This window comes from Lepidochelys kempii, chromosome 1 (assembly GCF_965140285.1).
Source record: "Lepidochelys kempii isolate rLepKem1 chromosome 1, rLepKem1.hap1, whole genome shotgun sequence".
Classification (NCBI taxonomy): Eukaryota; Metazoa; Chordata; order Testudines; family Cheloniidae; genus Lepidochelys; species Lepidochelys kempii.
The window spans coordinates 292,229,667-292,250,632 of NC_136380.1; the positions used below are offsets into that span (position 1 = coordinate 292,229,667).

The 20,966-nt window shown below is 40.8% G+C and overlaps 1 protein-coding gene across 11 annotated transcripts in view; it reads right to left on the bottom strand.

The window, feature by feature from the left end:
• The window catches only part of USP15 (ubiquitin specific peptidase 15), a 136,926-nt gene that overhangs the window by 24,896 nt on the left and 91,064 nt on the right, over nucleotides 1-20,966 (bottom strand). For 7 of the 11 annotated variants that reach the window (XM_073327929.2, XM_073327930.2, XM_073327928.2 and 4 more), the window contains one exon: nucleotides 3,853-4,026. In XM_073327929.2, the coding sequence (XP_073184030.1) occupies nucleotides 3,853-4,026 (174 nt within the window). Of the gene's footprint in view, nucleotides 1-3,852; nucleotides 4,027-12,975; nucleotides 13,068-15,655; nucleotides 16,685-17,205; nucleotides 17,452-20,966 lie in introns of those variants that run through there. The other 4 variants (XM_073327936.1, XM_073327935.1, XM_073327933.1 and 1 more) reach the window with 4 other exon arrangements.

Below are 20,966 nucleotides of genomic sequence, written 5' to 3' on the forward strand. Positions count from 1 at the left end.
GCTACCAGCACGTAACAATGCTTAGAAATCAATGATTGCATCTGGTACCTTGTGTTTTCAAGAATGGCTGCCACTCAGGGGCCATAGCAAGGAATATTACATAGCTGAACATGCTTGCATGGAGCTATGGGAGGAGCTCTTGGAGAGGAAGGATGTTTTTGTGGTTAAAAAACACTGCACTGGTACGCAGGAGGTCTGGGTTCTATTCCCAACTATACTACAGATTACTCCTTTGACTAGTCACTTAACACCTCTCTGTAACTCAGTGTCCCCATTTGTAAAGGGGAGCATTGTAAGGATAAATTCTTAAATGTTTGTGAGACATTCAGATACTATATGGAAAGTGCCATAGTGGTAAACACTATAATGAAAAAATAGGCGTACAGGCTGCTATGTTAGTACAAGAGAAGCAGGCTAAAGCTCGTCAAACCAGTTGAATGACGAAGAAGGGTCAAGGAGGATATTTTTTTCAGAAATGATTTGGGGCTGGCAAACAATGGCAGATCAATCACTGCTAACGAGGGAGCCTGGAGCCAGAGTGCCACCCCAAGAGTAGGGAAGTGGTGGTATGGCCGGCAAAGGGGCATGTCCATGATGGAAGACAGAAGTAGAAATGATGCAAGGATTCAGCACCTCCTCCCCTCAGCCTCTACAGGCAGGGCACTAATGGAGCTCTGGCCACAGTTTAATGCTGCCCTCGCTGGGTAAACATTATTTGCTTTCTGGGTGGTGAAACAGCCCCACGGTGCAATGCCCTCCTACTGCTGAGGACAGCTATCACCAGTGGGGGGTTAATCTAGTGCAGTAAACATGAAAAGAAAAAAAAAACCTCTCGCAATCCCCCACAAATGTAAACAATAGAAAAAAAAAGACTATAACTGACAGACATATGCAAGAGACAAAACACTGTAAGAAGAGACTTATAAGGTAAAAATATTAATGAAAGGAAAATAACATGGAAGCAAAAAAATATATGGTAGAGAAGTAAGTGACCAGAAGACAATGAGGATTAACAACAACTAAAAACATTAGTATGCTTATTAACAATAACCAAAAGCTAACAAAGATCTGGGATATAAAAATACAGTATCAAATTAAAGAAAGAGGAAATTATAGCACAGTAAAATGAATCAGTGGTGTCCTATTTAAAATACTATGAACAGTCCACATTACTTTTTAAAGGGAAGCATAATACAGGAAATATTTCGTAAATCGTCTTATGTTTCTAAATTATTCAAATAAGCATAAAGAAAAAAAGTCTTATTCTTGTAAAAGAGCCCAGAAAAATTACATAAACTTCTGACTAAACTATAGAAAAAACATCTTGAGAGCATGTTAAAGTCAAGATGAAACAGCCCGAAAATCAGTCAAGGGAAAGATGTAGCACTACAGAAATGACGCTAGAACTAACATTTTGAATTAAAATATATAATGAATACAAAGCACGGCAAAAAGAGTAACTAGATTTTTTGGGGGGGATTTTTCTTAAGAAAGTAAATAGTTGACTGAAAAATTGTTATGATGTGTACAGAGTTGTTGTAGCTGCATTGGTCCCAGGATATTAGAGAAACAAGGGAGGTCAGATAATATTGGACTTTTTAAAGAGAGGCATCTGGGAGAGGGAGAATTTTCAAAAGCTTGTCTCACCAACAGAAGTTGGTCCAATAAAAGATATTACCTCACCCACCTTGTTGCTCTAAATTGTTAAGAGGCAGTCAACTGAATGGACCGCTAGCACACTGTTTCAAAACTCATTTTTTAAAATTATTTGTACGGCTGTCAATAGAATACCATTTATAAATATTTTTGGATGTTTTCTACATTTTCAAATATATTGATTTCAATTACAACACAGAATACAAAGTGTACAGTGCTTACTTTATATTTATTTTTGTAAAAAAATAAAAGAAATAAAAGAAACAGTATTTTTCAATTCTAATACAGAGGTGGGCAAACTACGGCCTGCAGGCCAGATCTGGCCCGTCAGGGCTTTGGATCCAGCCCACGCGATTGCCACCCCTGTGGTGCTGCGAGGTTAAGGCAGACGCCACTCCCAGAAGCGGCTGGCACCACGTCCCTGTGGCCTCTGGGGGAGGAGGAGGGGGCAGAGGGCTCCACACGCTGCCCTTGCCTGCAGGCACCACCCCACGCACCTCCCACTGGCTGGGAAAGGGGAACCACAAGCCTGCCTTAGCCCTGCTGCACGCCACTGCCACCCCAGAGCCGCTCAAGTTAAGCAGTGCCAGCCCAGAGCCTGCATCCCAACCCCCTGCCCTGAGCCCCTGCCGCACCCCTCCTGCACATCAACCTCCTGCCCTGAGCCCCCAACCCCCTGCCCTGAGCCCCCTCCCACACTCTGCACCCCAACCCCCTGCCCTGAGCCCCCTCGTACAACCTGCACCCTTCCTGTGCCCCTATCCCTTGCCTTGAGCCCCTTCCTGCACACCACACCCCCTCCCACACCCCAACCTCCTGCCCTAGCCCTATATTCATGGCCCTGCATGCAATTTCTCTACCTAGCTGTGGCCCTCAGGCCAAAAAGTTTGTCCACCCCTGACTTAATACAAGTACTGTCATGCAATCTCTTTATCGTGAAAATTGAACTTACAAATGTAGAATTATCTACAAAAAAAACATGCATTCAAAAACAAAATGTAAAATTTTAGAGCCTGCAAGTCCATTCAGTCCTATTTCTTGTTCAGTCAATTGCTCAGACAAACAAGTTTGTTTACATGTGCAGGAAATAAGGCTTGCCACTACTTGTTTATGATGTCACCTTAAAGTGAGAACAGGCATTCGCATGGCACTGTTCTAGCCTGCGTCACAGGATATTTATGTGCCAGATCAGCTAAAGATTCATATGTCCCTTCATTCTTCAACCACCATTCTAGAGGACATGCATCCATGCTGATGATGGGTTCTGCTCAATAACTAGCCAAAGCAGTGTGGCCTGATGCAGGTTCATTTTTATTATCTGAGTCAGATGCCACCAGCAGAAGGTTGATTTTCTTTTTTGGTGGTTTGGGCTCTGTAATTTCTGCATCGGAACTTAAAAGAATGTTGCTCTTTTAAGACTTCTGAAAGCCTGCTCCACACCCTGTCCCTCTCAGATTTTGGAAGGCACTTCAGATTCTTAGACCTTGGGTTGAGACCTGTAGCTATCTTTAGAAATCTCACATTCTTTGTATATGGTCAAATTTGCAGTGAAAGTATTCTTAAAATGAACATGTGCTGGGTCATCATCTGAGACTGCTATAACATAAAATATATGGCAGAATGCGGGTAAAACAAAGCAGGGGACATATAATTATCCCACAAAGATTTCAGTCACAAATTTATTTAACACATTTTTTTTTAAATGAGCATCATCAGCATGGAAGCATGTCCTCTGGAGTTTTGTTTTTGAGTGTAGTTATGTAACAAAAAAAAAAAATCTACATTTATAAGTTGCACTTTCACGACAAAAAGACTGCACTACAATACTTGTATGAGGTGAACTGAAACATACTATTTTTTATCGTTTTTACAGTGCAAAGATTTGTAATAAAAATAATATACACTGATTTCAATTACAACACTGAATACAATACATATGAAAATGTAGAACAAACATCTAAAATATTTAATAAATTTCAACTGGTATTCTATAGTTTAACAGTGCAATTAAAACTGTGATTAATCGCAATTAATTTTTTTAATCATGATTAATTTTTTTGAGTTAACAGTGTGAGTTAACTGTGATTGACAGCCCTAATTATTTGTTATATGTTTTATACATTTCATATACTTCAGCTGCGAAAACAAATTCACTGTATACATTCAAACTCAAATTATAATTTAAGTAATACCAACCTTAAATGCTCTTGGTGTGACGTAGCTGTATTTTCCTGACCATATTTGCTTGATGAGCTCTGCATAAGCTTTTGCTATTTCACCTCGCATTCCTAAAGGATTGTCAAAATTTAGCTCGTCCTGATATTTGTCATTTAGGAAGTATTCTGTTAGTGGAGGTGTGTTGCTCAGACACTGTGAACGGAAATATTAAATACTTAAAATAAAAAGGGTGATTTTAATTAGCTTTGCAAAAAATGCTCAATCTTTGTTACAGTAGCCATTTTTCTGTAAGTCAAATAAAATAAATATTTGCCTGTTAATAACTGAACTATAATACCTGCAGGAAAGAAATTACAACATTCTGTAGAAGCAGTAATTACGATAAGTATTGCAGCCATATTCAGTGTATTTGGGGATCACGTATTACATTTATGAATGTTGTATGTATCACTGTGGGTCAGGGATTGTAGGCAAATCCAAGGTGGGAGGTAGCACAGCTCCCCCAGGAAGTAATAGTGGGGAGAGATTACTCAAGTGCCTGAGTTTGTAAGCAGCTCCAGAGAAGTACTTCCCTCTAGAGCGGTTTTCATATATTGGGGTTAGGGCAGTCCCAGAGGAAAGGCAAAGGTACAAAAGAAGAACTTGGCATAGAACAGTTGAGTTTAAAAAGACTCAGAGCATTCTTTCCAACTGACATGAACTTTTGCCCAAGGGGGGAGCCAAGCCCTTGCCAGAAGGGTTGGAAGCTTTTTAACTTGCCAAGGCCTTGGGCAATTTCTGGTATGTTTAGTGACAGGGTAAGTCCTTTTATGTTTATTTCTTTATTTTCTATATGCTTTATGTCCTCAATAGATGTACTCTGCTGAAAACGAGCTGTGTGCCATACACTGTTCACAGCCCTCGGAGAGAGAGCAGAGTTTAGGTGCTGTCTACAGTCAAACTGGCTTGCTGGGGACATCAAAGTGCACTGCAGGGGACTGTGGCCTAAAAGCCTTTCTGGAGAAAGAAGGGACAGAGATTCCTGTCCAGGGAGATGTAGGCTAAAGTCCTGAAACCCGAACTGGCATTCCCAGAGCAGACCATGGAGAAGGTCAAAGGTGCAGTTACTCCAAAATTGATAGTAATACTACTACTAAGAAGTAAAATATCTAAAATTTCTACCCAACAAATGTAATGGTTTTATACCAAGCCTAGTTGCTACAGTGGCAGTTGTCATTACTGGCACTACCATGAGGGATGGCTTTTGAAAAGTTTCACCGACAGAATGCAGTATACACTTCCAATGCCCCAAGAACAAGCCATAATAGAGATTAAATATTGTGTTTCAAGGTTGAGAGTCTACCTTCCACCAACCGTGGGAAAAGACATTGTTTACAAGTATTTACTACAGCTTCTTTAAGAACTTGGAAGACTAATAAACTGGCTTCTCCTGGTCGAAGCATCAAGGTTACAAGAGTGATAAGAAAATATGGTTATTTACATGGATGAACATGTCAAAATATCAAATACTAGTAACAGCAATGGACTGATATTCTATCTTTTCCTGACAGAGCCAATCAAATTCAAACCTAAAGACAATTTCTCATCTAACAACATTCAGTGAAAAGTGCAGTGACCTTCCACAGTAATTCTCAGTGGCTGGTTAGATCAGCTTCCTTTAATGATTTAACTTTAAAATGCTAGCATTGTATTTATAACCTGTTTGGGTTCTGTGCTTCCTTTAATGGTTACTTGTTGCCCACCAATGGCACTGGCCACTAAGCAGAGACATCTCTGGGCTGATTTACAAAACCTATTCTGCTTCAGTGCGATTTGTATCAGGTCTTAATGCCATCCTGGAAACCTTATAAACTACAGAATAGAGATAATACAGAAAGCCATCCATAATAATGCCTTCTGATGCTGTTTATTATACAGACAGCTAAAACAGTTCTCCAAAGGCCTTAGCTTGTCTGATGAAACCTTTTATTTGTTCTCTGAACAAGTCTGCATTCTTGGGTTAGCATTTAAAGGGAATCCTTTCATGAGAACTACTGAAAAACCATTGATAACATCTTGGAAAATTCAGCATGACTTTTCCCTTCAACTCAGACTTTGTCATCATCCAGTTTTTACACCATTTTCTCATGCAGCTTTACTTAAAACAAAAACTATCAATTTGCCTTCTCTGCTCCCTCAAAGATGTCCCCCATATCACATACTCCCATTTGCTATGCCACACAAACACACATGGACTGGACCGAGTTCCTCCACTACACAGTACAAGGGTCTCCTGCATTCTCCTTCTCCAAGCAAGAGGGGGTTCTAGGAACAGGCAGCTCTTTTTCCTTCCCATCCTCTTCCTAGTAAGGATAAAGGGAGTGACTGAGTACAGCTGGGTCCTCTTCCTCTTACTTGTTTACAACCTCCTTCGGAAGCTAACTGAAGATGATGGGGAGGATTGAAAGGGGAGAAGCACAGCATCAGTTTCACCACTCAAACGGGGAGAGAAAGAATATTTTTTTATCACCATCAAACTTCTCTCCCCTTTTTAGGCAAATTATTCTTGTCTATGGTGAGTAGACAAGAGCACAAGCCTATAGAAAAACCCCATGCATGTGATCTCACATTCACATGTGCATGTCACATTTGTCCCCCTCCCCCACAACATTTTTTTGCATGGGCTGTAAGTCCTGCAGAGAAATACTCTCAATAGGCAAAAATACAGTTTCCATTAGAATTGATTTTTAAAAGATTCATACAAATATACTAGTTAACAGTGTTGCTTTAAATTGAATTTGGTCTGTAAGTAATAATTAAGATTACCAAAAAGTATTCAAATGTAACATAACATTTAGTAATATGAGTAGGTGATCAGAAAAAAAATGCGATGGCCTTATTTTTTGAAAGTTTTAATCTGACCATGTGACCTTACCCTGACCTACTGTAGCTCCCAACATAGCAACATCAATAAAAATGAAAACCAAAACATATACCCTTGGTTACTGTAAAACCTCAAACCTATATAATACACATGGGTTTCTGTCTTTCTCAGAATACCTATTCAGACTGGTCTGAGTAGAGCCATAGATTTGCTGCAGATTATTTTTGTCTTTTCTTTACAACCATTTCAATGCTCCAATACAACAAGACACAAACTGTGGGATTGGAACACATGGCATTTATCTGATAAAACGTATGTCTACACTGCGATTAAAAACCTGTGGCTGACCTGTGCCAGCAGACTCAAGTTTCTGGGGCTTGGGCTAAAGAGCTGTTTAATTGCGACATAGATGACTGGGCTTGTGCTGGCTCCCTGGTAGGTGCAAGGGTCCCAGAATTCGGGCTGCAGCTTGAGCATCTACACGGTAGTTAAATAGCCCCTTAGACTGAGTCAGCTGGCACAGGCCAGCTGTGGGTGTCTAACTGCAGTGTAGACATACCCAAAGTAAGTACTTCTGAAATTCAGAGCTGTCACCTCTTCTATAATCTCAGATGTCACCACTTAGAAGACAGCTATGAAAGTTGGGGGAAACTATTTCACTTTGTCTACATGTTGAGAGAGACTAAACAATTTTTATGAAAATGTTCAGTTCTTGAAGAGATTATAGACAGGAGTTAAATCAGCAGGACTTCAGACGGCAAATTCAGATGTGTCCTGCAGATAATTAGGAGGAAGTCTACCATCCAGTTGTTGTCCCATTTGACCTGATGAGAAGATTATGCACTAGGGAACATTTCTGCTTGGGGCCTGGCGAATATTTGTGAGGGCCCGGTAGCAAGGTTGAAGCAAGTGGGCGTGGTTGTCTCTGCTTATAGCCCTGCTTTCCTTCTTAAACAGGCCCTGGCACAGCCAAGACCTGGACTGGCCGTTGAGGTCTGAAGTGCTTCCTTGAAGGTGCTGGGCACAGAGGTCCAGGAACTTGAGGGTGGCTCTAGAATCTTTCAGACCATGGAGCTTCGCATCCATCTGCTCTGAGAAGAGGGAAACTCCCTCGAACCGAAGGTCCAAAAGGGACTGTTGAACCTCAAAGATAGGCCTGAGGACTGGCACCAGGAGCATCTTTACATGACTACTGCTGATGCCATAATTCTGGCAGCTGCATCCACGATGTCAAGGGCAGCTTGCAGGGAAGCCCTGGCTATAGCCTTCCCTTCCTCCACCAAAGCAGAGAATCTCTGTTTGGACTCCTGGGGCAGCGAGTTTTTCAATTTTGAAATGGATCCCAGATGTTAGAGTCATACCTCCCGAGCAATGCCTACTCGCTGGAGATGCGGAGGGGCAAACCACAAGTAGAATAAACTTTTCTACCAAAAAGGTCTAGTTTCTTTGAATCCTTCGCCTTGGGGGGGTCACACCTTGCAGCCCCTGCCTGTCTCTTTTGTTGGCCGCAAAGACCACAAAGAGACCCAGGAGGGGGATGGGAATATAAGTACTCATACCACATGGTGGGAACAAAGTACTTCTTCTCTGCCCTTTGAAGTGGGAGGCATCTGCCATAAGGTTTTGATTGAACCAATACTGGCCTCATTGAGGGGTAGGGCCACCCTCAACAGGGCCACTGCGGCCAAGGTGTTGACCAGGCTGTGGGAGGAGTCTTTCAGTACCTCCACTTCCAGCCCTAGGTTTGAGGTCACTCTCTTCAACAGATCCTGGTGAGCTCTGAAGTCTTTTTGAGGTGTCGAGCCACCCATACCTGACACTGCCTTCTCTCGGGAGGAGATGGTCTGCACTAGCAGGGGGCCCTCCTCCTCTTCTTCTGCACTGACCAGATCCTGTAGTTCCAGGTCTTGAGTATCGATACCGGGCTCAGTACTGGTTTCCAGGCTGGATGCTGGTCAGTGTGACAGAGGAGCTCTTCCCTCGGAAATCTCCGAGCAGAGGAGTGGCTTCCGTTAACAAAAGGCCAATTCAAGACTCTCAACCTGGGACATCTTAATATCTTTAAAGTCATTAGCAAAGTCAGTTACAGCAAAAGAATCACTAAAAAAAAGCATTGATTAAGAAAATAGTAATGAAAATTAGAACACAGCTTTTTTTGGTTAGGAACTCTGTGAGACACTAAAATATTTACAGAAATAAGATGGGTACAGAAGTAGTTAGTTTAGGTTACAAGACATACACTGTGTAGTGCTCCAAAAGCAAGTATCTTGCTTTCTCACAGATTACATTTTCAGGATTTGATGTCATGACAAGTAAGTGGAAATGTTACAAACTTGGGCTTTAGAAGAGGGAGTAAAGACTACAAGATGCCTGAAAGGAACAGACTGATTCCTTCAAAAGCAGACACTGATTGGAACCAAATGTCCTCCCAGTTGTTGGTAAAGGAACCTGACCCACAACAGTTTTAGAGAAGGTGAGGCAACATGCATTTGTCCAAAATGCTGAAGTATTATCTAGAATTTATTCTAGATTTCTAATCAGAAACTGGAAAGAGTTCAGTTAGGTTTTTAAGGAAAAAAATAGTATGTTCAGGAGTATTTTCAAGTAGGTCTTGTTTCACCTCATCTGATTCTGGCACACAGGTCAGACTCCAAGGTTTAATACGAGTTAGTCCAAGACTAGGTGTTTTAAGCTAACAATACTGCTGAATACATATTGCTGCTCTCGAAAGGAAAAACAGGTCATAACAGTGCAAACAACATGATGCTCACTGAAATTCTGTAGCTCTTGATGTCAGCACACCCAGAGCTTATAGCAGCATCACAGGACAAAAAACCAACCAACCAAACAAAAAAAAACCAAACACAAAAGCAAAACCTTTTGAAGTAAGATTTACCTGTCTACATGGAGCTTTGGCAAATAAATAATCACATAGAATTTTATTTACCAATCCTGTGTTTCTTTAGAGGACTCAGTCCCAAGGATACAAGTGATCTGCCACCGCTGATGCTCCCAAAATACCAAGTGACATAGAAGAATCAAAGATTGCTGTTTATCCTATGTTAATATCTCCACGCCTCCAGAGGGAAAAAAAAACTTCTGTGGAGAGCTACACAATCTTTTGTTTTTTTAACAACTAGAAGAACGAAAGATTCTTCAGTCATTAATTGCTCAAAGCCAAGAAATGGTTAATACAGGACTATGGCTAATGCATATTTTTGCTCCTGAATAACAGAACTGGTAGATTACCTGGACACTGGAGCCACAAATATTGAAGATATTTCTTACAGTCAGCGGTAGCAGATAGCTAATGGTAGAAAAGGCTCAGCCCTTCCAAATGCGAGCCCACCTGCCCACCAGATCAGCAGGCATAGCTCTGCATCCTGTGGTGCCAGAGCCAGCTTAGCACTGAGCTGCCTGACTGCCGAGCAGGAGGACAAACAGGGAGAGTCCCCAGAGCACTGCAGTGGGATGAGGTGAATCTGTGGGGCCCCATAGTGATGCCGCAGGCAGAGTCCATCTTGAGCACAATCAGCATGCAGCAAGCCAGCCCCCGCCCCAGCCCCGGTGCAGTTGCAATGACTCCATTCCTGTGAGGGGAGTGGGGGTTAGTGCCAGCGAGGGAGAGAGGGAAGAAGTGAGACGGAGGTGGAAGATGGAGCCAGACACAGCCAACTGTGGCCACGGGCACTGCCACATAGCTCCCTGCGCTCCCAGCCCCCCCCCATGGATCTCCACAATCCCCTTACCACAGAACCCCAAATAACTCCCTCTCCCACAGACTCCTATCCAACCCCCAAATAACCCATCTTCCCAGCCCCTGCTTAAACCCATCAAACTCCAATAACTCATCTCCAAACACACCCAACCTCTTTGCACCCTCCAAATAAACCCACAGCCACCACCCCGTATTTAAACCCAAACCCCACAGAACCTCCTCCTGCCACAGCCCCCCACTGATCTCACCTCTCCACCATCCCAACTCCCATCTCCCCAAATGTGCCCATAAAACATCACCTGCCAACCCCCGCCACCGCTCACCATCCCAAGTCCCATTCCCCAACAAACCCACCTCTTAAAACCTCCCCTATAGCCCCCACCATCCCTTAAACCACTTCCCTTGCCCAACCTCCCTCTTCTCCCGATGCCCACCCATACTTACTCCTGCAGTGCCCTTCTGCTGCCCTCCCAACACAGAAATCCATATAATCCTTATAAATCACCCCAAATGCCTCCAAGTCCTGGCTGCACCCACCCCTCTCCCTTCTTCAATGGCTCCAGTTCCCTATGGCTCATCTGGAACCCCCCCCGCCCTCCAATCCCTTGAGCCCTGGTATCAGCATCTTTTCTTCACTTTGGAGTGTTATGTGGGGCTGCTGACCTTCGCCCCCATCCCTTACCCTGTTGGGGAGGTGAGATGGCTAGTCCCCCATCATTCGGAGCCTGCCACAGCAAGTCTGAAAGTGGCAAGAGCCAATGAACCAGAGCGTGGAGCTGGGTCCAACAGCAGCGACTACTGCTGGATGAGTGTGTGGTTGGCTCATTTTCCTTCTACCCTTCCACCATGGGCTCTTCCCTCCACACCAGGCTGGGACAGAAACTGCAACACCTCCTCACCCCAGAGAGCAGGATCTGACAGTTTTACTCAGCCTCCTGAAAGAATGTTTTCACCAGCGGTCCATGATTACACCACTTGACTAGGAGATGAAATTGGTATATATACACACTAATACAACTTAAACACTGTCATGGCTAGCAGGTTTAAAATGCAACCTTTTGGTATCTGTTTATAAGTCAATACCCAAAGAAGGGAAGAGAAAAGGTAGGAAGCTTTCCAAACAAATGTACTAATGTTTTTTTCCTCCTTAAAAAGTACCCAGGCAACTGTTGTATGAGCACCACTGATCTCAGAAAAGCCTGATAAGGAAACATCTGTTTCAAATTTTCAAGGGATAAAAGAAAAAAAAGTCAACAGTAATTTTCTATTCTTTTTCAATGAACGTAACGAATTGGTCAGAGCGCCGAGATTCCACTGCAGTGTGAGATCCTTAAAGCATCTGTGATTTAGTCTATTTTAGGTAACCCCATGGGATTTTTCCATCAACAAACCTCAACCTTACACAATAGATTTTTTACTACCACTATTCTGTTGTCATACTAGAAATGTAATATACTGGTGGCTACCAAAACCAATTTATTATGAAATTAGGGCATATGCAAAATTTGGTTGTTACCCAAGTGTCACATACTTCACCTAAGATAAAAAAGTAGCTCTCTACATCAACTTTCAGAGCAGGTTTCTATTGCAACTGTGTAGCATATGTGTTTCTTTATAAGGTGCACTAACAAATACATGCATCATTTACTAGTACTTTTTTTTCTTTTTAAATAAATATCTTGGCAAAGTTACCTGGGATCATGAGTAACTCATGTAACTGAACCCTCATTTGTCAGCCAGTATAATCTTATTATACAAATCAACTTGTGAATATTCAGAGCCATGTCACCAATTGCCTTGAATCCTTCTGTCTATAGGCAGTCACGCTATTAATTCATACAATTAAACTGGAATTTTCCCCAGTACCTGGGAAATAGCCGAAGCAATCCCCTTCAAAAACAAAGTTGTTTTTTGTAATGTGGAATTTGAATCATTTCCTTTCAATGCAGTTGCTCCACAATTCTCAAGAGACCAAATATGCTCAATACTTTAGTAAATCAGTAACAAGAACAGGAAAGAAAACAAGCTTATTAAACTATTCACACTAAGTAATTAAAAAATTATCTTTGCTAATGTGAAAAAAAAAACATAGTTTTTTAAAACCTCAATCAAAAGAAGTGATTCCCCCTTGTTAATCATAATCTCTAACTGACTAGTTTTAAATTTAGGCACGTCCAGATCAGATACATTAGCTGAGGAGGATTAACACAAACTAACAATAAAAAATCATCCTGTTTCCATCCGTCTATTCCAGTGAAACAGTGCAATTTTGTGATGAAGCTGCCCAGCTATGAGCAAAAAAGCATTTCTCTCGGGGCTCAAAATTGAAGTGCAAAACTGTTTTTTTAAGGTTAAAGTCCAGTTTGCTTACTAGCCATGAGTAACCATCTACCTTTTATACACTATCTTAAGAAGCAATCCAGCAGTTAAGCCATATTCAAGTATAGTGGTTTTTATTCCAGTTCTGCACCCAAAGGTTGCACAAGATCAGAGGAAAACAACTTCCTTTGAAACCTACAAAATGCAATTTTTGCAATTCAGATTCACCAATCTTTCTTGCCTTTTCTCTTGTGAAGTCAGGTGGACAAAGCAGTCAAAGATTGTTACTTGTGCTTGTTCAGCTTTTCTTCACGTGTCCTAGTCAAAGCATTTCTAGAAAATAAAGGTAAAGAAGCAAACTTTCTGGATGTCTCATCTTTTGTACAGTTACAGGTACAGTAATGGATCTTCATAAAAATGAATTTACAGATGAGAAATATTTCTGATATCAGCCAAACCTCAACAGTTTTAAAAATTCAGTTCAGAAGCTTATCTGAATATTTTGGGTGATTAAGATTCTAAAGGCAGAACCCAGTGCTCACTTATTATTTTGCATTAAGAAATCAAGAAATCTGTCTGGTTGAGACATGACATTCTTCCTCAGCAAGAATGAGTGAATGGGTGAGAATTTGCCTTGGTGCTTTTTCAACATAAGACTGCTTTGGTGGCAAAGACAGGAGTTCTAGGTTTGGGGAAACCAAACAAATATGTACATTACAGTCATCTCTTGATCCTCTGCATTGTGATCAATAATTCATCTAGTCATAGGTACAATTCTATTCGGTTGACAGAAACGTTATAGTGGAAGGTTACTAACACTACCACCACTTGCTGGCTTTGGACATGACACCAACATTTTTAGGAAGTAGGTTAAATAAAATGCAAGAGTCCTCATCTTTTTCTGCAGCTTCAGTGAGGAGAGGTTTGTCCGGGAAGCAAGGGTCTAAAAGAGCAACTAACATAATTTTTGATGTTTGGAGACTTGACTGTGTTTTTCATGGCAGAATGTGGTGCTAAAGGTGCATTACTGGGAAATACAGAGCACGCTTCTGAAGTCTATGGCAGACAAGCACACTTGATGATGCAACCAGAGATACTGGAATGAGCAGATATTTAGGACTATGACACCACTTGTCTTTCATCTAACTAAAGACAGGGTGGTAGATTTGGAATGTCAAAGCATTTGATTGTGCAGACAGAGCTGAACATGGAATGTGGTCAACAAAACCAAAAAGACAACAAATTAAGTTCCAATCTTTATACTATTTGGACTTGTACCCATGTTTGTTATTACTAAGTGATTTTATCACTTAATATAAAATTGTGTTTTGGAATGCTGTAGATGCAAGTCACTAATTTTCCTGGATTTGCTGAAACACAAAATATTTATTGATTGAAATGCATTTGTTTTAACTGTAGAATGCTGTTAGCATTTCCACAATTCCCTTTTCATAGAGAAATCTTTGAAGCTTGTGTCTTCCGGAAATTTTACTTTTTAAATTATGCCTACTTTTTTGGCAAACCGTTTGTTGTGCCTTTTTTTTGGGGGGGGGGGAGGGGTTGATGGCGTGGGCCTACACTGCATTCAAATTGAAACAATGAGGTATCTCTCCACAATTAATCTAAGTAGAAGATGACAAGAAAGACCTGGGATTTCTCAGGGGTTTTTGTTAATTAGTTTTTTCTTAGTACTTCAGAACCAATAATTGACACACAGATTCTTGCAGGATCCAACTTAAGAGTTTGTAGATGGTAGTGAATAAGGAAGTGTTCTTTACCCCTTCACGTAACACAAGAAACAGGTGTCACTCAATGAAATTAACAGGCAGCAGATTTAAAACAAAAAACATAAGGAAATACTTCTTCACACAAAACAGTCAACCTGTGGAACTCGCTGCCATGGGATGTTGTGAAGGCTAAAAGTATAATTGGATTAAAAAAAGAATTAGATAAGCTCATGGAGGATGGGTCCATCAATGGCAATTTGCAAGATGGTCAAGGATGCAACCCCATGCTCTGCGTGTTCCTAAACTTTTGACTGCCAGATGCTGGGACTGTATGACAGGGGACAGGTCACTCAATTGCCCTGTTCTGTTCATTCCCTCTGAGGCATCTGGCACGGGCCACTGTCAGAAGACCAGATACTGGGCTAGATGGATCATTGATGTGATCCAGTACAGCCCCTCTATGTTCTTAGTTCTGGTTTAGCTGAAGAATTAGTAAACATTTTTACACATATGGCCTACTAACCTATATCTTTAACTTGATGAGCATAGGGCTGGAAGGGATCTCCTGGATCATCTAGTCCAGTACCCTGCTGCAGGCAACCCTGTCATATAATCCCATTCATAAATGTATCAAGTTCCATCTTAAAACTACTTTGGTTGTTTGCCCCCAACTCCTCCTTTTTGAGAGGCTTTTCTAGAACCTCACTCCTCTGATGGTTCGAAACCTTCTTATTCCCACCCTAAATTTATTCATGGCCAGTTTATAACCATTTGTTCTTGTGTCAACATTTAGCTTAAATTGCCCCGCCCCCCCCCCCCGGTGTTTACCTCCCTGATGTATTTATACAGAGTAATCATCAGGGATTCTAGTTTTCAGTGATAAAGACCCAAAAATTCTCCAATAACGCCCCCCATCAGATTTTTTTCACAATTAAAATGAAAAGCTGAACTTTACTTTCCCTAGCCACAATACATATATGTATCAGTTGAACACAAAGATTTATTGCTATATTTAAAATCTTTAAGCAAGTAACTTCGAAGCCTACCAGTGCCAATCATTATAATGAAAATAAAATATAATTGCAATGTATTTCTTACATACACCAAGTACTTCTGTCTATATTCTATATTTTCAGATTTTTTTAAATACACAAAAATAAAGTGAAAATCTGCTTTTATATTAACATTACTCACTTTATGAGTTAGTCCTGGTTGTTAAAATAGAGTTGCAGCATTCCAGCCACATTTTCATCTTTCAGACATTGGTGCTGAGCACAAAAAAGAACCCCAAGTTGGCTGAAACTTCTTTCCACGTCAGCTGAATCTACAGTCAAGTTGGAGGAGAACCACTGCATGTTTTGCCAGGTTGGGAATGTGATCTTCAACAGCCACCCATCAGTAAATGGGATCCTCAACATTTCCAAATGCGTCTTTGGCAATCCCTAAATACACTAGCCATTCCATGTTGCATTCTTCGGACAGCTCTAACTGCGGTTTCACTTTCATAACCTGTACAAGCAGCAACTATTTGTTTAGGATCTAGTGCATGAACAACATGGAGAAAATCAACTGCTGGTTGTTTATTTTTTTAGGTTGTACTGTCTCAGTTTATCAGCAGCACTTTGAGCAGCTGCAGATCCATTCGCATTATCAGTTGATGATGTAAGATGCTCCAGCCATGAAATTAACTCAGTTGTTTTGTCGATGATCACGGCAATCAAGTTTCCTTTCAGGTCACTGAGAAGGTGCTGTGTGTCCTCTTCAAAGAGAGTTGGTAAATAACAGGAATACAATTGATCTGATTTGGGACTGGCATTACCTCTCAATGTTTCCTCAAAAAATCTCTGACAACGGCTAAATCAATTTTATGCAGAGGAATGTCTTTTACACACATTCAAACAAATCTGAAAGTGACAGTTTCATGCTGTTGTAAAATGCTAGAATTATCCAATCACAGTGCATTGTTTCTTTACTGGAGTCGATGGGCCTGCTGTTTCAGCCTCTTGCTTTAATTTCTTTTCATTCAGTTTATGTTTAGTGCTTTCCATGTGTTCTACAATTGTCTGCCTTCAAATGATCTACAGCCTTGTTGCATCCAGTACAGAACAGCATATTACCATCAACGTGAAATTTGTCCTTGCCAAACTCAGTGACACATTCTTTAGGGGTGATTTTTAAAGTTGTCAGCATCTTTTCGTAACTTTAATTATTCATGTCTGGAGGCTGAAGTGAAATTTGAGATGCATTAAAACACAAACCCCTAAACGCTGTTGAGTAACCTCTATATGCCAAAGCAGTTTATTTGTGTATATTTAGCTATGTAAATTTAAAGTGCAATCAAAAATCAACCATGAGGGGGAAGTTGTGCAAACTGAATAAGTAACACTGATACTTTCAGTAAAATTTAGTTTATAGGTTTTTATTTTTTCACAAAATGTTAAATCTAAAGATTCTCTGTAAAAATGCAAATTCTGTGTATTTTTGTGTTAAAAGGATTTCTAGGCTCCCTGGTAATTATACCACCCTTTTAGTCTTCTCTCATATAGACTTTTCAGTTCTTCTGATCATCCTAGTAGCCCTTCTCTGCACCTGTTCCAGTTTGAATTCATTTTTCTTGAACATGGTGATCAGAATTGCACACAGTATTCCAAATGAGGTCTTACCAATGCCTTGTACAGTGGCATTAATACTTCCCTACCTCTACCGGAAATACCTCATTTGACACATCCTAGTATTGCATTTACCTTTTCCACAGCCATTTCACATTGGTGACTCAGTCTTCCTATGGTTCATGTCTTTCTCCTCCATTGCTTTCAAGTAATGAGCCTCAGTTTATAGCTGAAATTCTGGTTTTTAGGCTCTTAAGTACTGTTAAATTTCATCCAATTTATTTGACTCCATGCCTCAAGGTCATCCAATTCTTCCTGTATAACATTCCAATCCTCCTCTGTATTGACGATGCTTCCCAGCTTTGCATCATCAGCAGAGGACTATAACAGGGTTTAAAAGAGAACTAGATAAATTCATGGAGGTTAAGTCCATTAATGGCTATTAGCCAGGATGGGTAAGGAATGGTGTCTCTAGCCTCTGTTTGTCAGAGGGTGGAGATGGATGGCAGGAGAGAAATCACTAGATCGTTACCTGTTAGGTTCACTCCCTCTGGGGCACCTGGCATTGGCCACTGTCGGCAGACAGGATACTGGGCTGGATGGACCTTTGGTCTGACCCAGCATGGCCATTCTTATGTTCACGCTTCATTGGCACACTCCTCCTTTTTGTGCCAAGGTTACTAATGAAAATATTAAACAAGATCTGTTCCAAGACAGATACTTGAGGAACTCCACTAGTAGAATCATAGAATATTAGGGTTGGAAGAGACCTCAGGAGGTCATCTAGTCCAATCCCCTGCTCAAAGCAGGACCAACACCAACTAAATCATCCCAGCCAAGGCTTTGTCAACCCAGGCCTTAAAAATCTCTAAGGATGGAGATTCCACCACCTCCCTAGGTGACCTATTCCAGTGCTTCACCATCCTCCTAGTGAAGCAGTGTTTCCTAATATCCAAGCAAGACCTCTCCCACTGCAACTTGAGACCATTGCTTCTTGTTCTGTCATATGCCACCACTGAGAACAGCCTAGCTCCATCCTCTTTGGAACCCCCCCTTCAGGTAGTTGAAGGCTGCTGTCAAATCCCCCCTCACTCTTCTCTTCTGCAGACTAAATAACCCCAGTTCCTCATAAGTCATGTACCCCAGCCCCCTAATAATTTTTGTTGCCCTCTGCTGGACTCTCTCCAATTTGTCCACATCTTTCTGTAGTGGCGGGACCAGTGCTGAATAGAGGGGAATAATCACTTCCCTCAATCTGCTGGCAATGCTCCTACTAATACAGGCCAATATGCCGTTGGCCTTCTTGGCAATGAGGGCACATTGTCGACTTATATCCAACTTCTCATCCACTGTAATCCCCAGGTCCTTTTCTGCAGAACTGCTGCTTAGCCAGTCAGTCCCCAGCCTGTAGTGGTGCATGGGATTCTTCCTTCCTAAGTGTAGGACTCTGCACTTGTCCTTGTTGAAACTCATCAGATTTCTTTTTTCCCAATCCTTCAATTTGTCTAGGTCACTTTGGACCTTATCCCTACCCTCCAACGTATCTACCTCTCCCCCCAGTTCAGTGTCATCTGTTTAGTGTCATCTGAGGGCGCAATTAATCCCATCATCCAGATCATTGATAAAATGTTGAACAAAACCGGCCCCAGGAGCACTCCTTGATACTAACCCCCCACCAGCCGGAGAATTCTCCTTTCAGAAAAACCCATGTCTCTCTGTTAGCCACTTTCTTAACCACATTAGAATTTCAATCCTAAACCCCACATTCTCTAGTTTAACTAATAATTTCCCATGTTTAACCATATCAGATGCTATACTGAAGTCCAGACAGATTAGATGTACTAAATTTCCCCTTAAATATACTTACTATTCTTGCTCTTCTTCAATCATATGGTACCACATCCAATTTGAAATATTTATTAAAAATGCTCACTACTGAACTTGCAATTTCTTGTGCCATTTGTTGCAGTATTTTAGGATGGAGATTATCCAGCCCTGATTTGAGTGTATTAAACTCTGAGTTTTGCTTCCACCTTGAATGTGGTAATTTCCATTTCTATGCACGCTTTTCCATTAGGTATCCTGCCTTTGCCCCCGTGTGCTACGTTGCCATCCTTATTGAAAACGGATATAAAGTATTCATTTAGTTTTTGGGACATAATCTAGATCACCATTAGTGTTCTGGTAGATTTTGCTTATTTTGGCTCATCAATTGGTTGTGGTCAATGATGAGAAACAGTCAAACCAAAACAAATTAGTACCAAATCCAAATAAAGTCTTTTACTTGCTTCTCTGTAGACAATTAAGTGGGGATAATATTTCTTCTTTGGCTCCATAAGGGAAAAATCTAGTCCCAATACATAATGTTACTCAGAGTAGCCACAAAATCCAACTCCTTAAAGCAAGATTTCTCACAAATGTGCTATGAACTAGACACATCATGCATAACAGATCCTTCCTAATTTGCCTGGTCAGAAACAATGCCTACATGAAGACTATGTATTCTGAGGAAATGCTCAATCTCAGATAAAAATCACAAAAATTCTAAAGAGTCACATTATTGGCTTGTTTACATAACTGTAGAGAACTGGGGCTCTACTTAACTTATAGTTTTAATTCTGTTCTAAATCAGTGGGGAAACCTTCCCTCCAAGCATGCACTTTCCAATCGCTTTGATTAAACATATGAACAGAACTTTTAGGGGAAGGCTTTACCTAGAGTCTCTCAGCTCCTGATCCAGTTAAGCAATAGTAGTTAACTGAACTGATAATCAAAAGAAATAAATAAGATCTCCCTTTTCTCTCCATCTTTTTACAATTGTAGGGTTATCTGGGAGTTTTTTAAAACATCCTTCTCAAACATGTTAAATCCCAAATCTGCTACCTGTTGTCTTCTATTTAGTAGTCTCACCACAAGTCACTAGGGTGTTCTTAGAGCTCTGAGAAGAACAACAAGGCTCTCAATCTTGCCTTCAGGAGCAACTCTGAAGCATAGAAGTAAGGGTAGCAGTACCACAATCCCCCTACGATAACTTTGTGACCCTGCAGGACACCTTTTTTGGTCAGGACCCCTACAATTACAATACTGTGAAATTTCAGATTTAAATACCTGAAATAATGAAATTTACAATTTTTAAAATCCTATGCACACGAAATTAACCAAAATGGACCATGAATTTGGTAGGGCCCTATTCATAACTTCCTCTGCTTTAAACAATTCCACTGGAGAAATGGACTAAGTAATCTTTCCCAATCTTACAGATCAGTAGTAAGATCACACTAAAGAAAGACTGGCATATAAATTTTCTTTTTTTAATAAAAGGGTTTTGCACTGCATGACACTGCACTATCGGTGTGATAGGCTAAAATTGTTGCATCTTTCATTGAGACACAGAAGATTGACGTAGCAGAGTATTTCAAGAGTAACTTCACTTATCTGCATTTTTGTTTACTTCACATTCAGCAAGACTCTTGGGAACTCATTAAAAATAAATTATTTATGAATTTCAATTTCTGCCCATTGAGTTTGAAGTCGGAAGGAATTCGCTCCAAAAGTGTTCTACGTATCCTGACCTTTTACCAGTACATCAATTGTTATTTATTTTGTTAGATTTGTATTTTGTGAACTTAATAGCCCAAGTTTGTTTATTGATGTATTTCTTATTGAAATCAGGGTGCTGTTTACTAAAGCCTTGTTTTCTGGGATCCTTGTAGTATTTGATACATTTCAATTAAACAGGTCTATCATTAACTCTTTCAATGCTGTGGCATTATCAATAAACAAAGGCAGAATTTAAAAAAATCAAATTAATCACTAATAAATACTGCCATTTAAAACTTGCTACTGCTCTCTTGGGTCTCCATCTTCTTGTGGAACGTTTAAAGAGGTTGTGACTG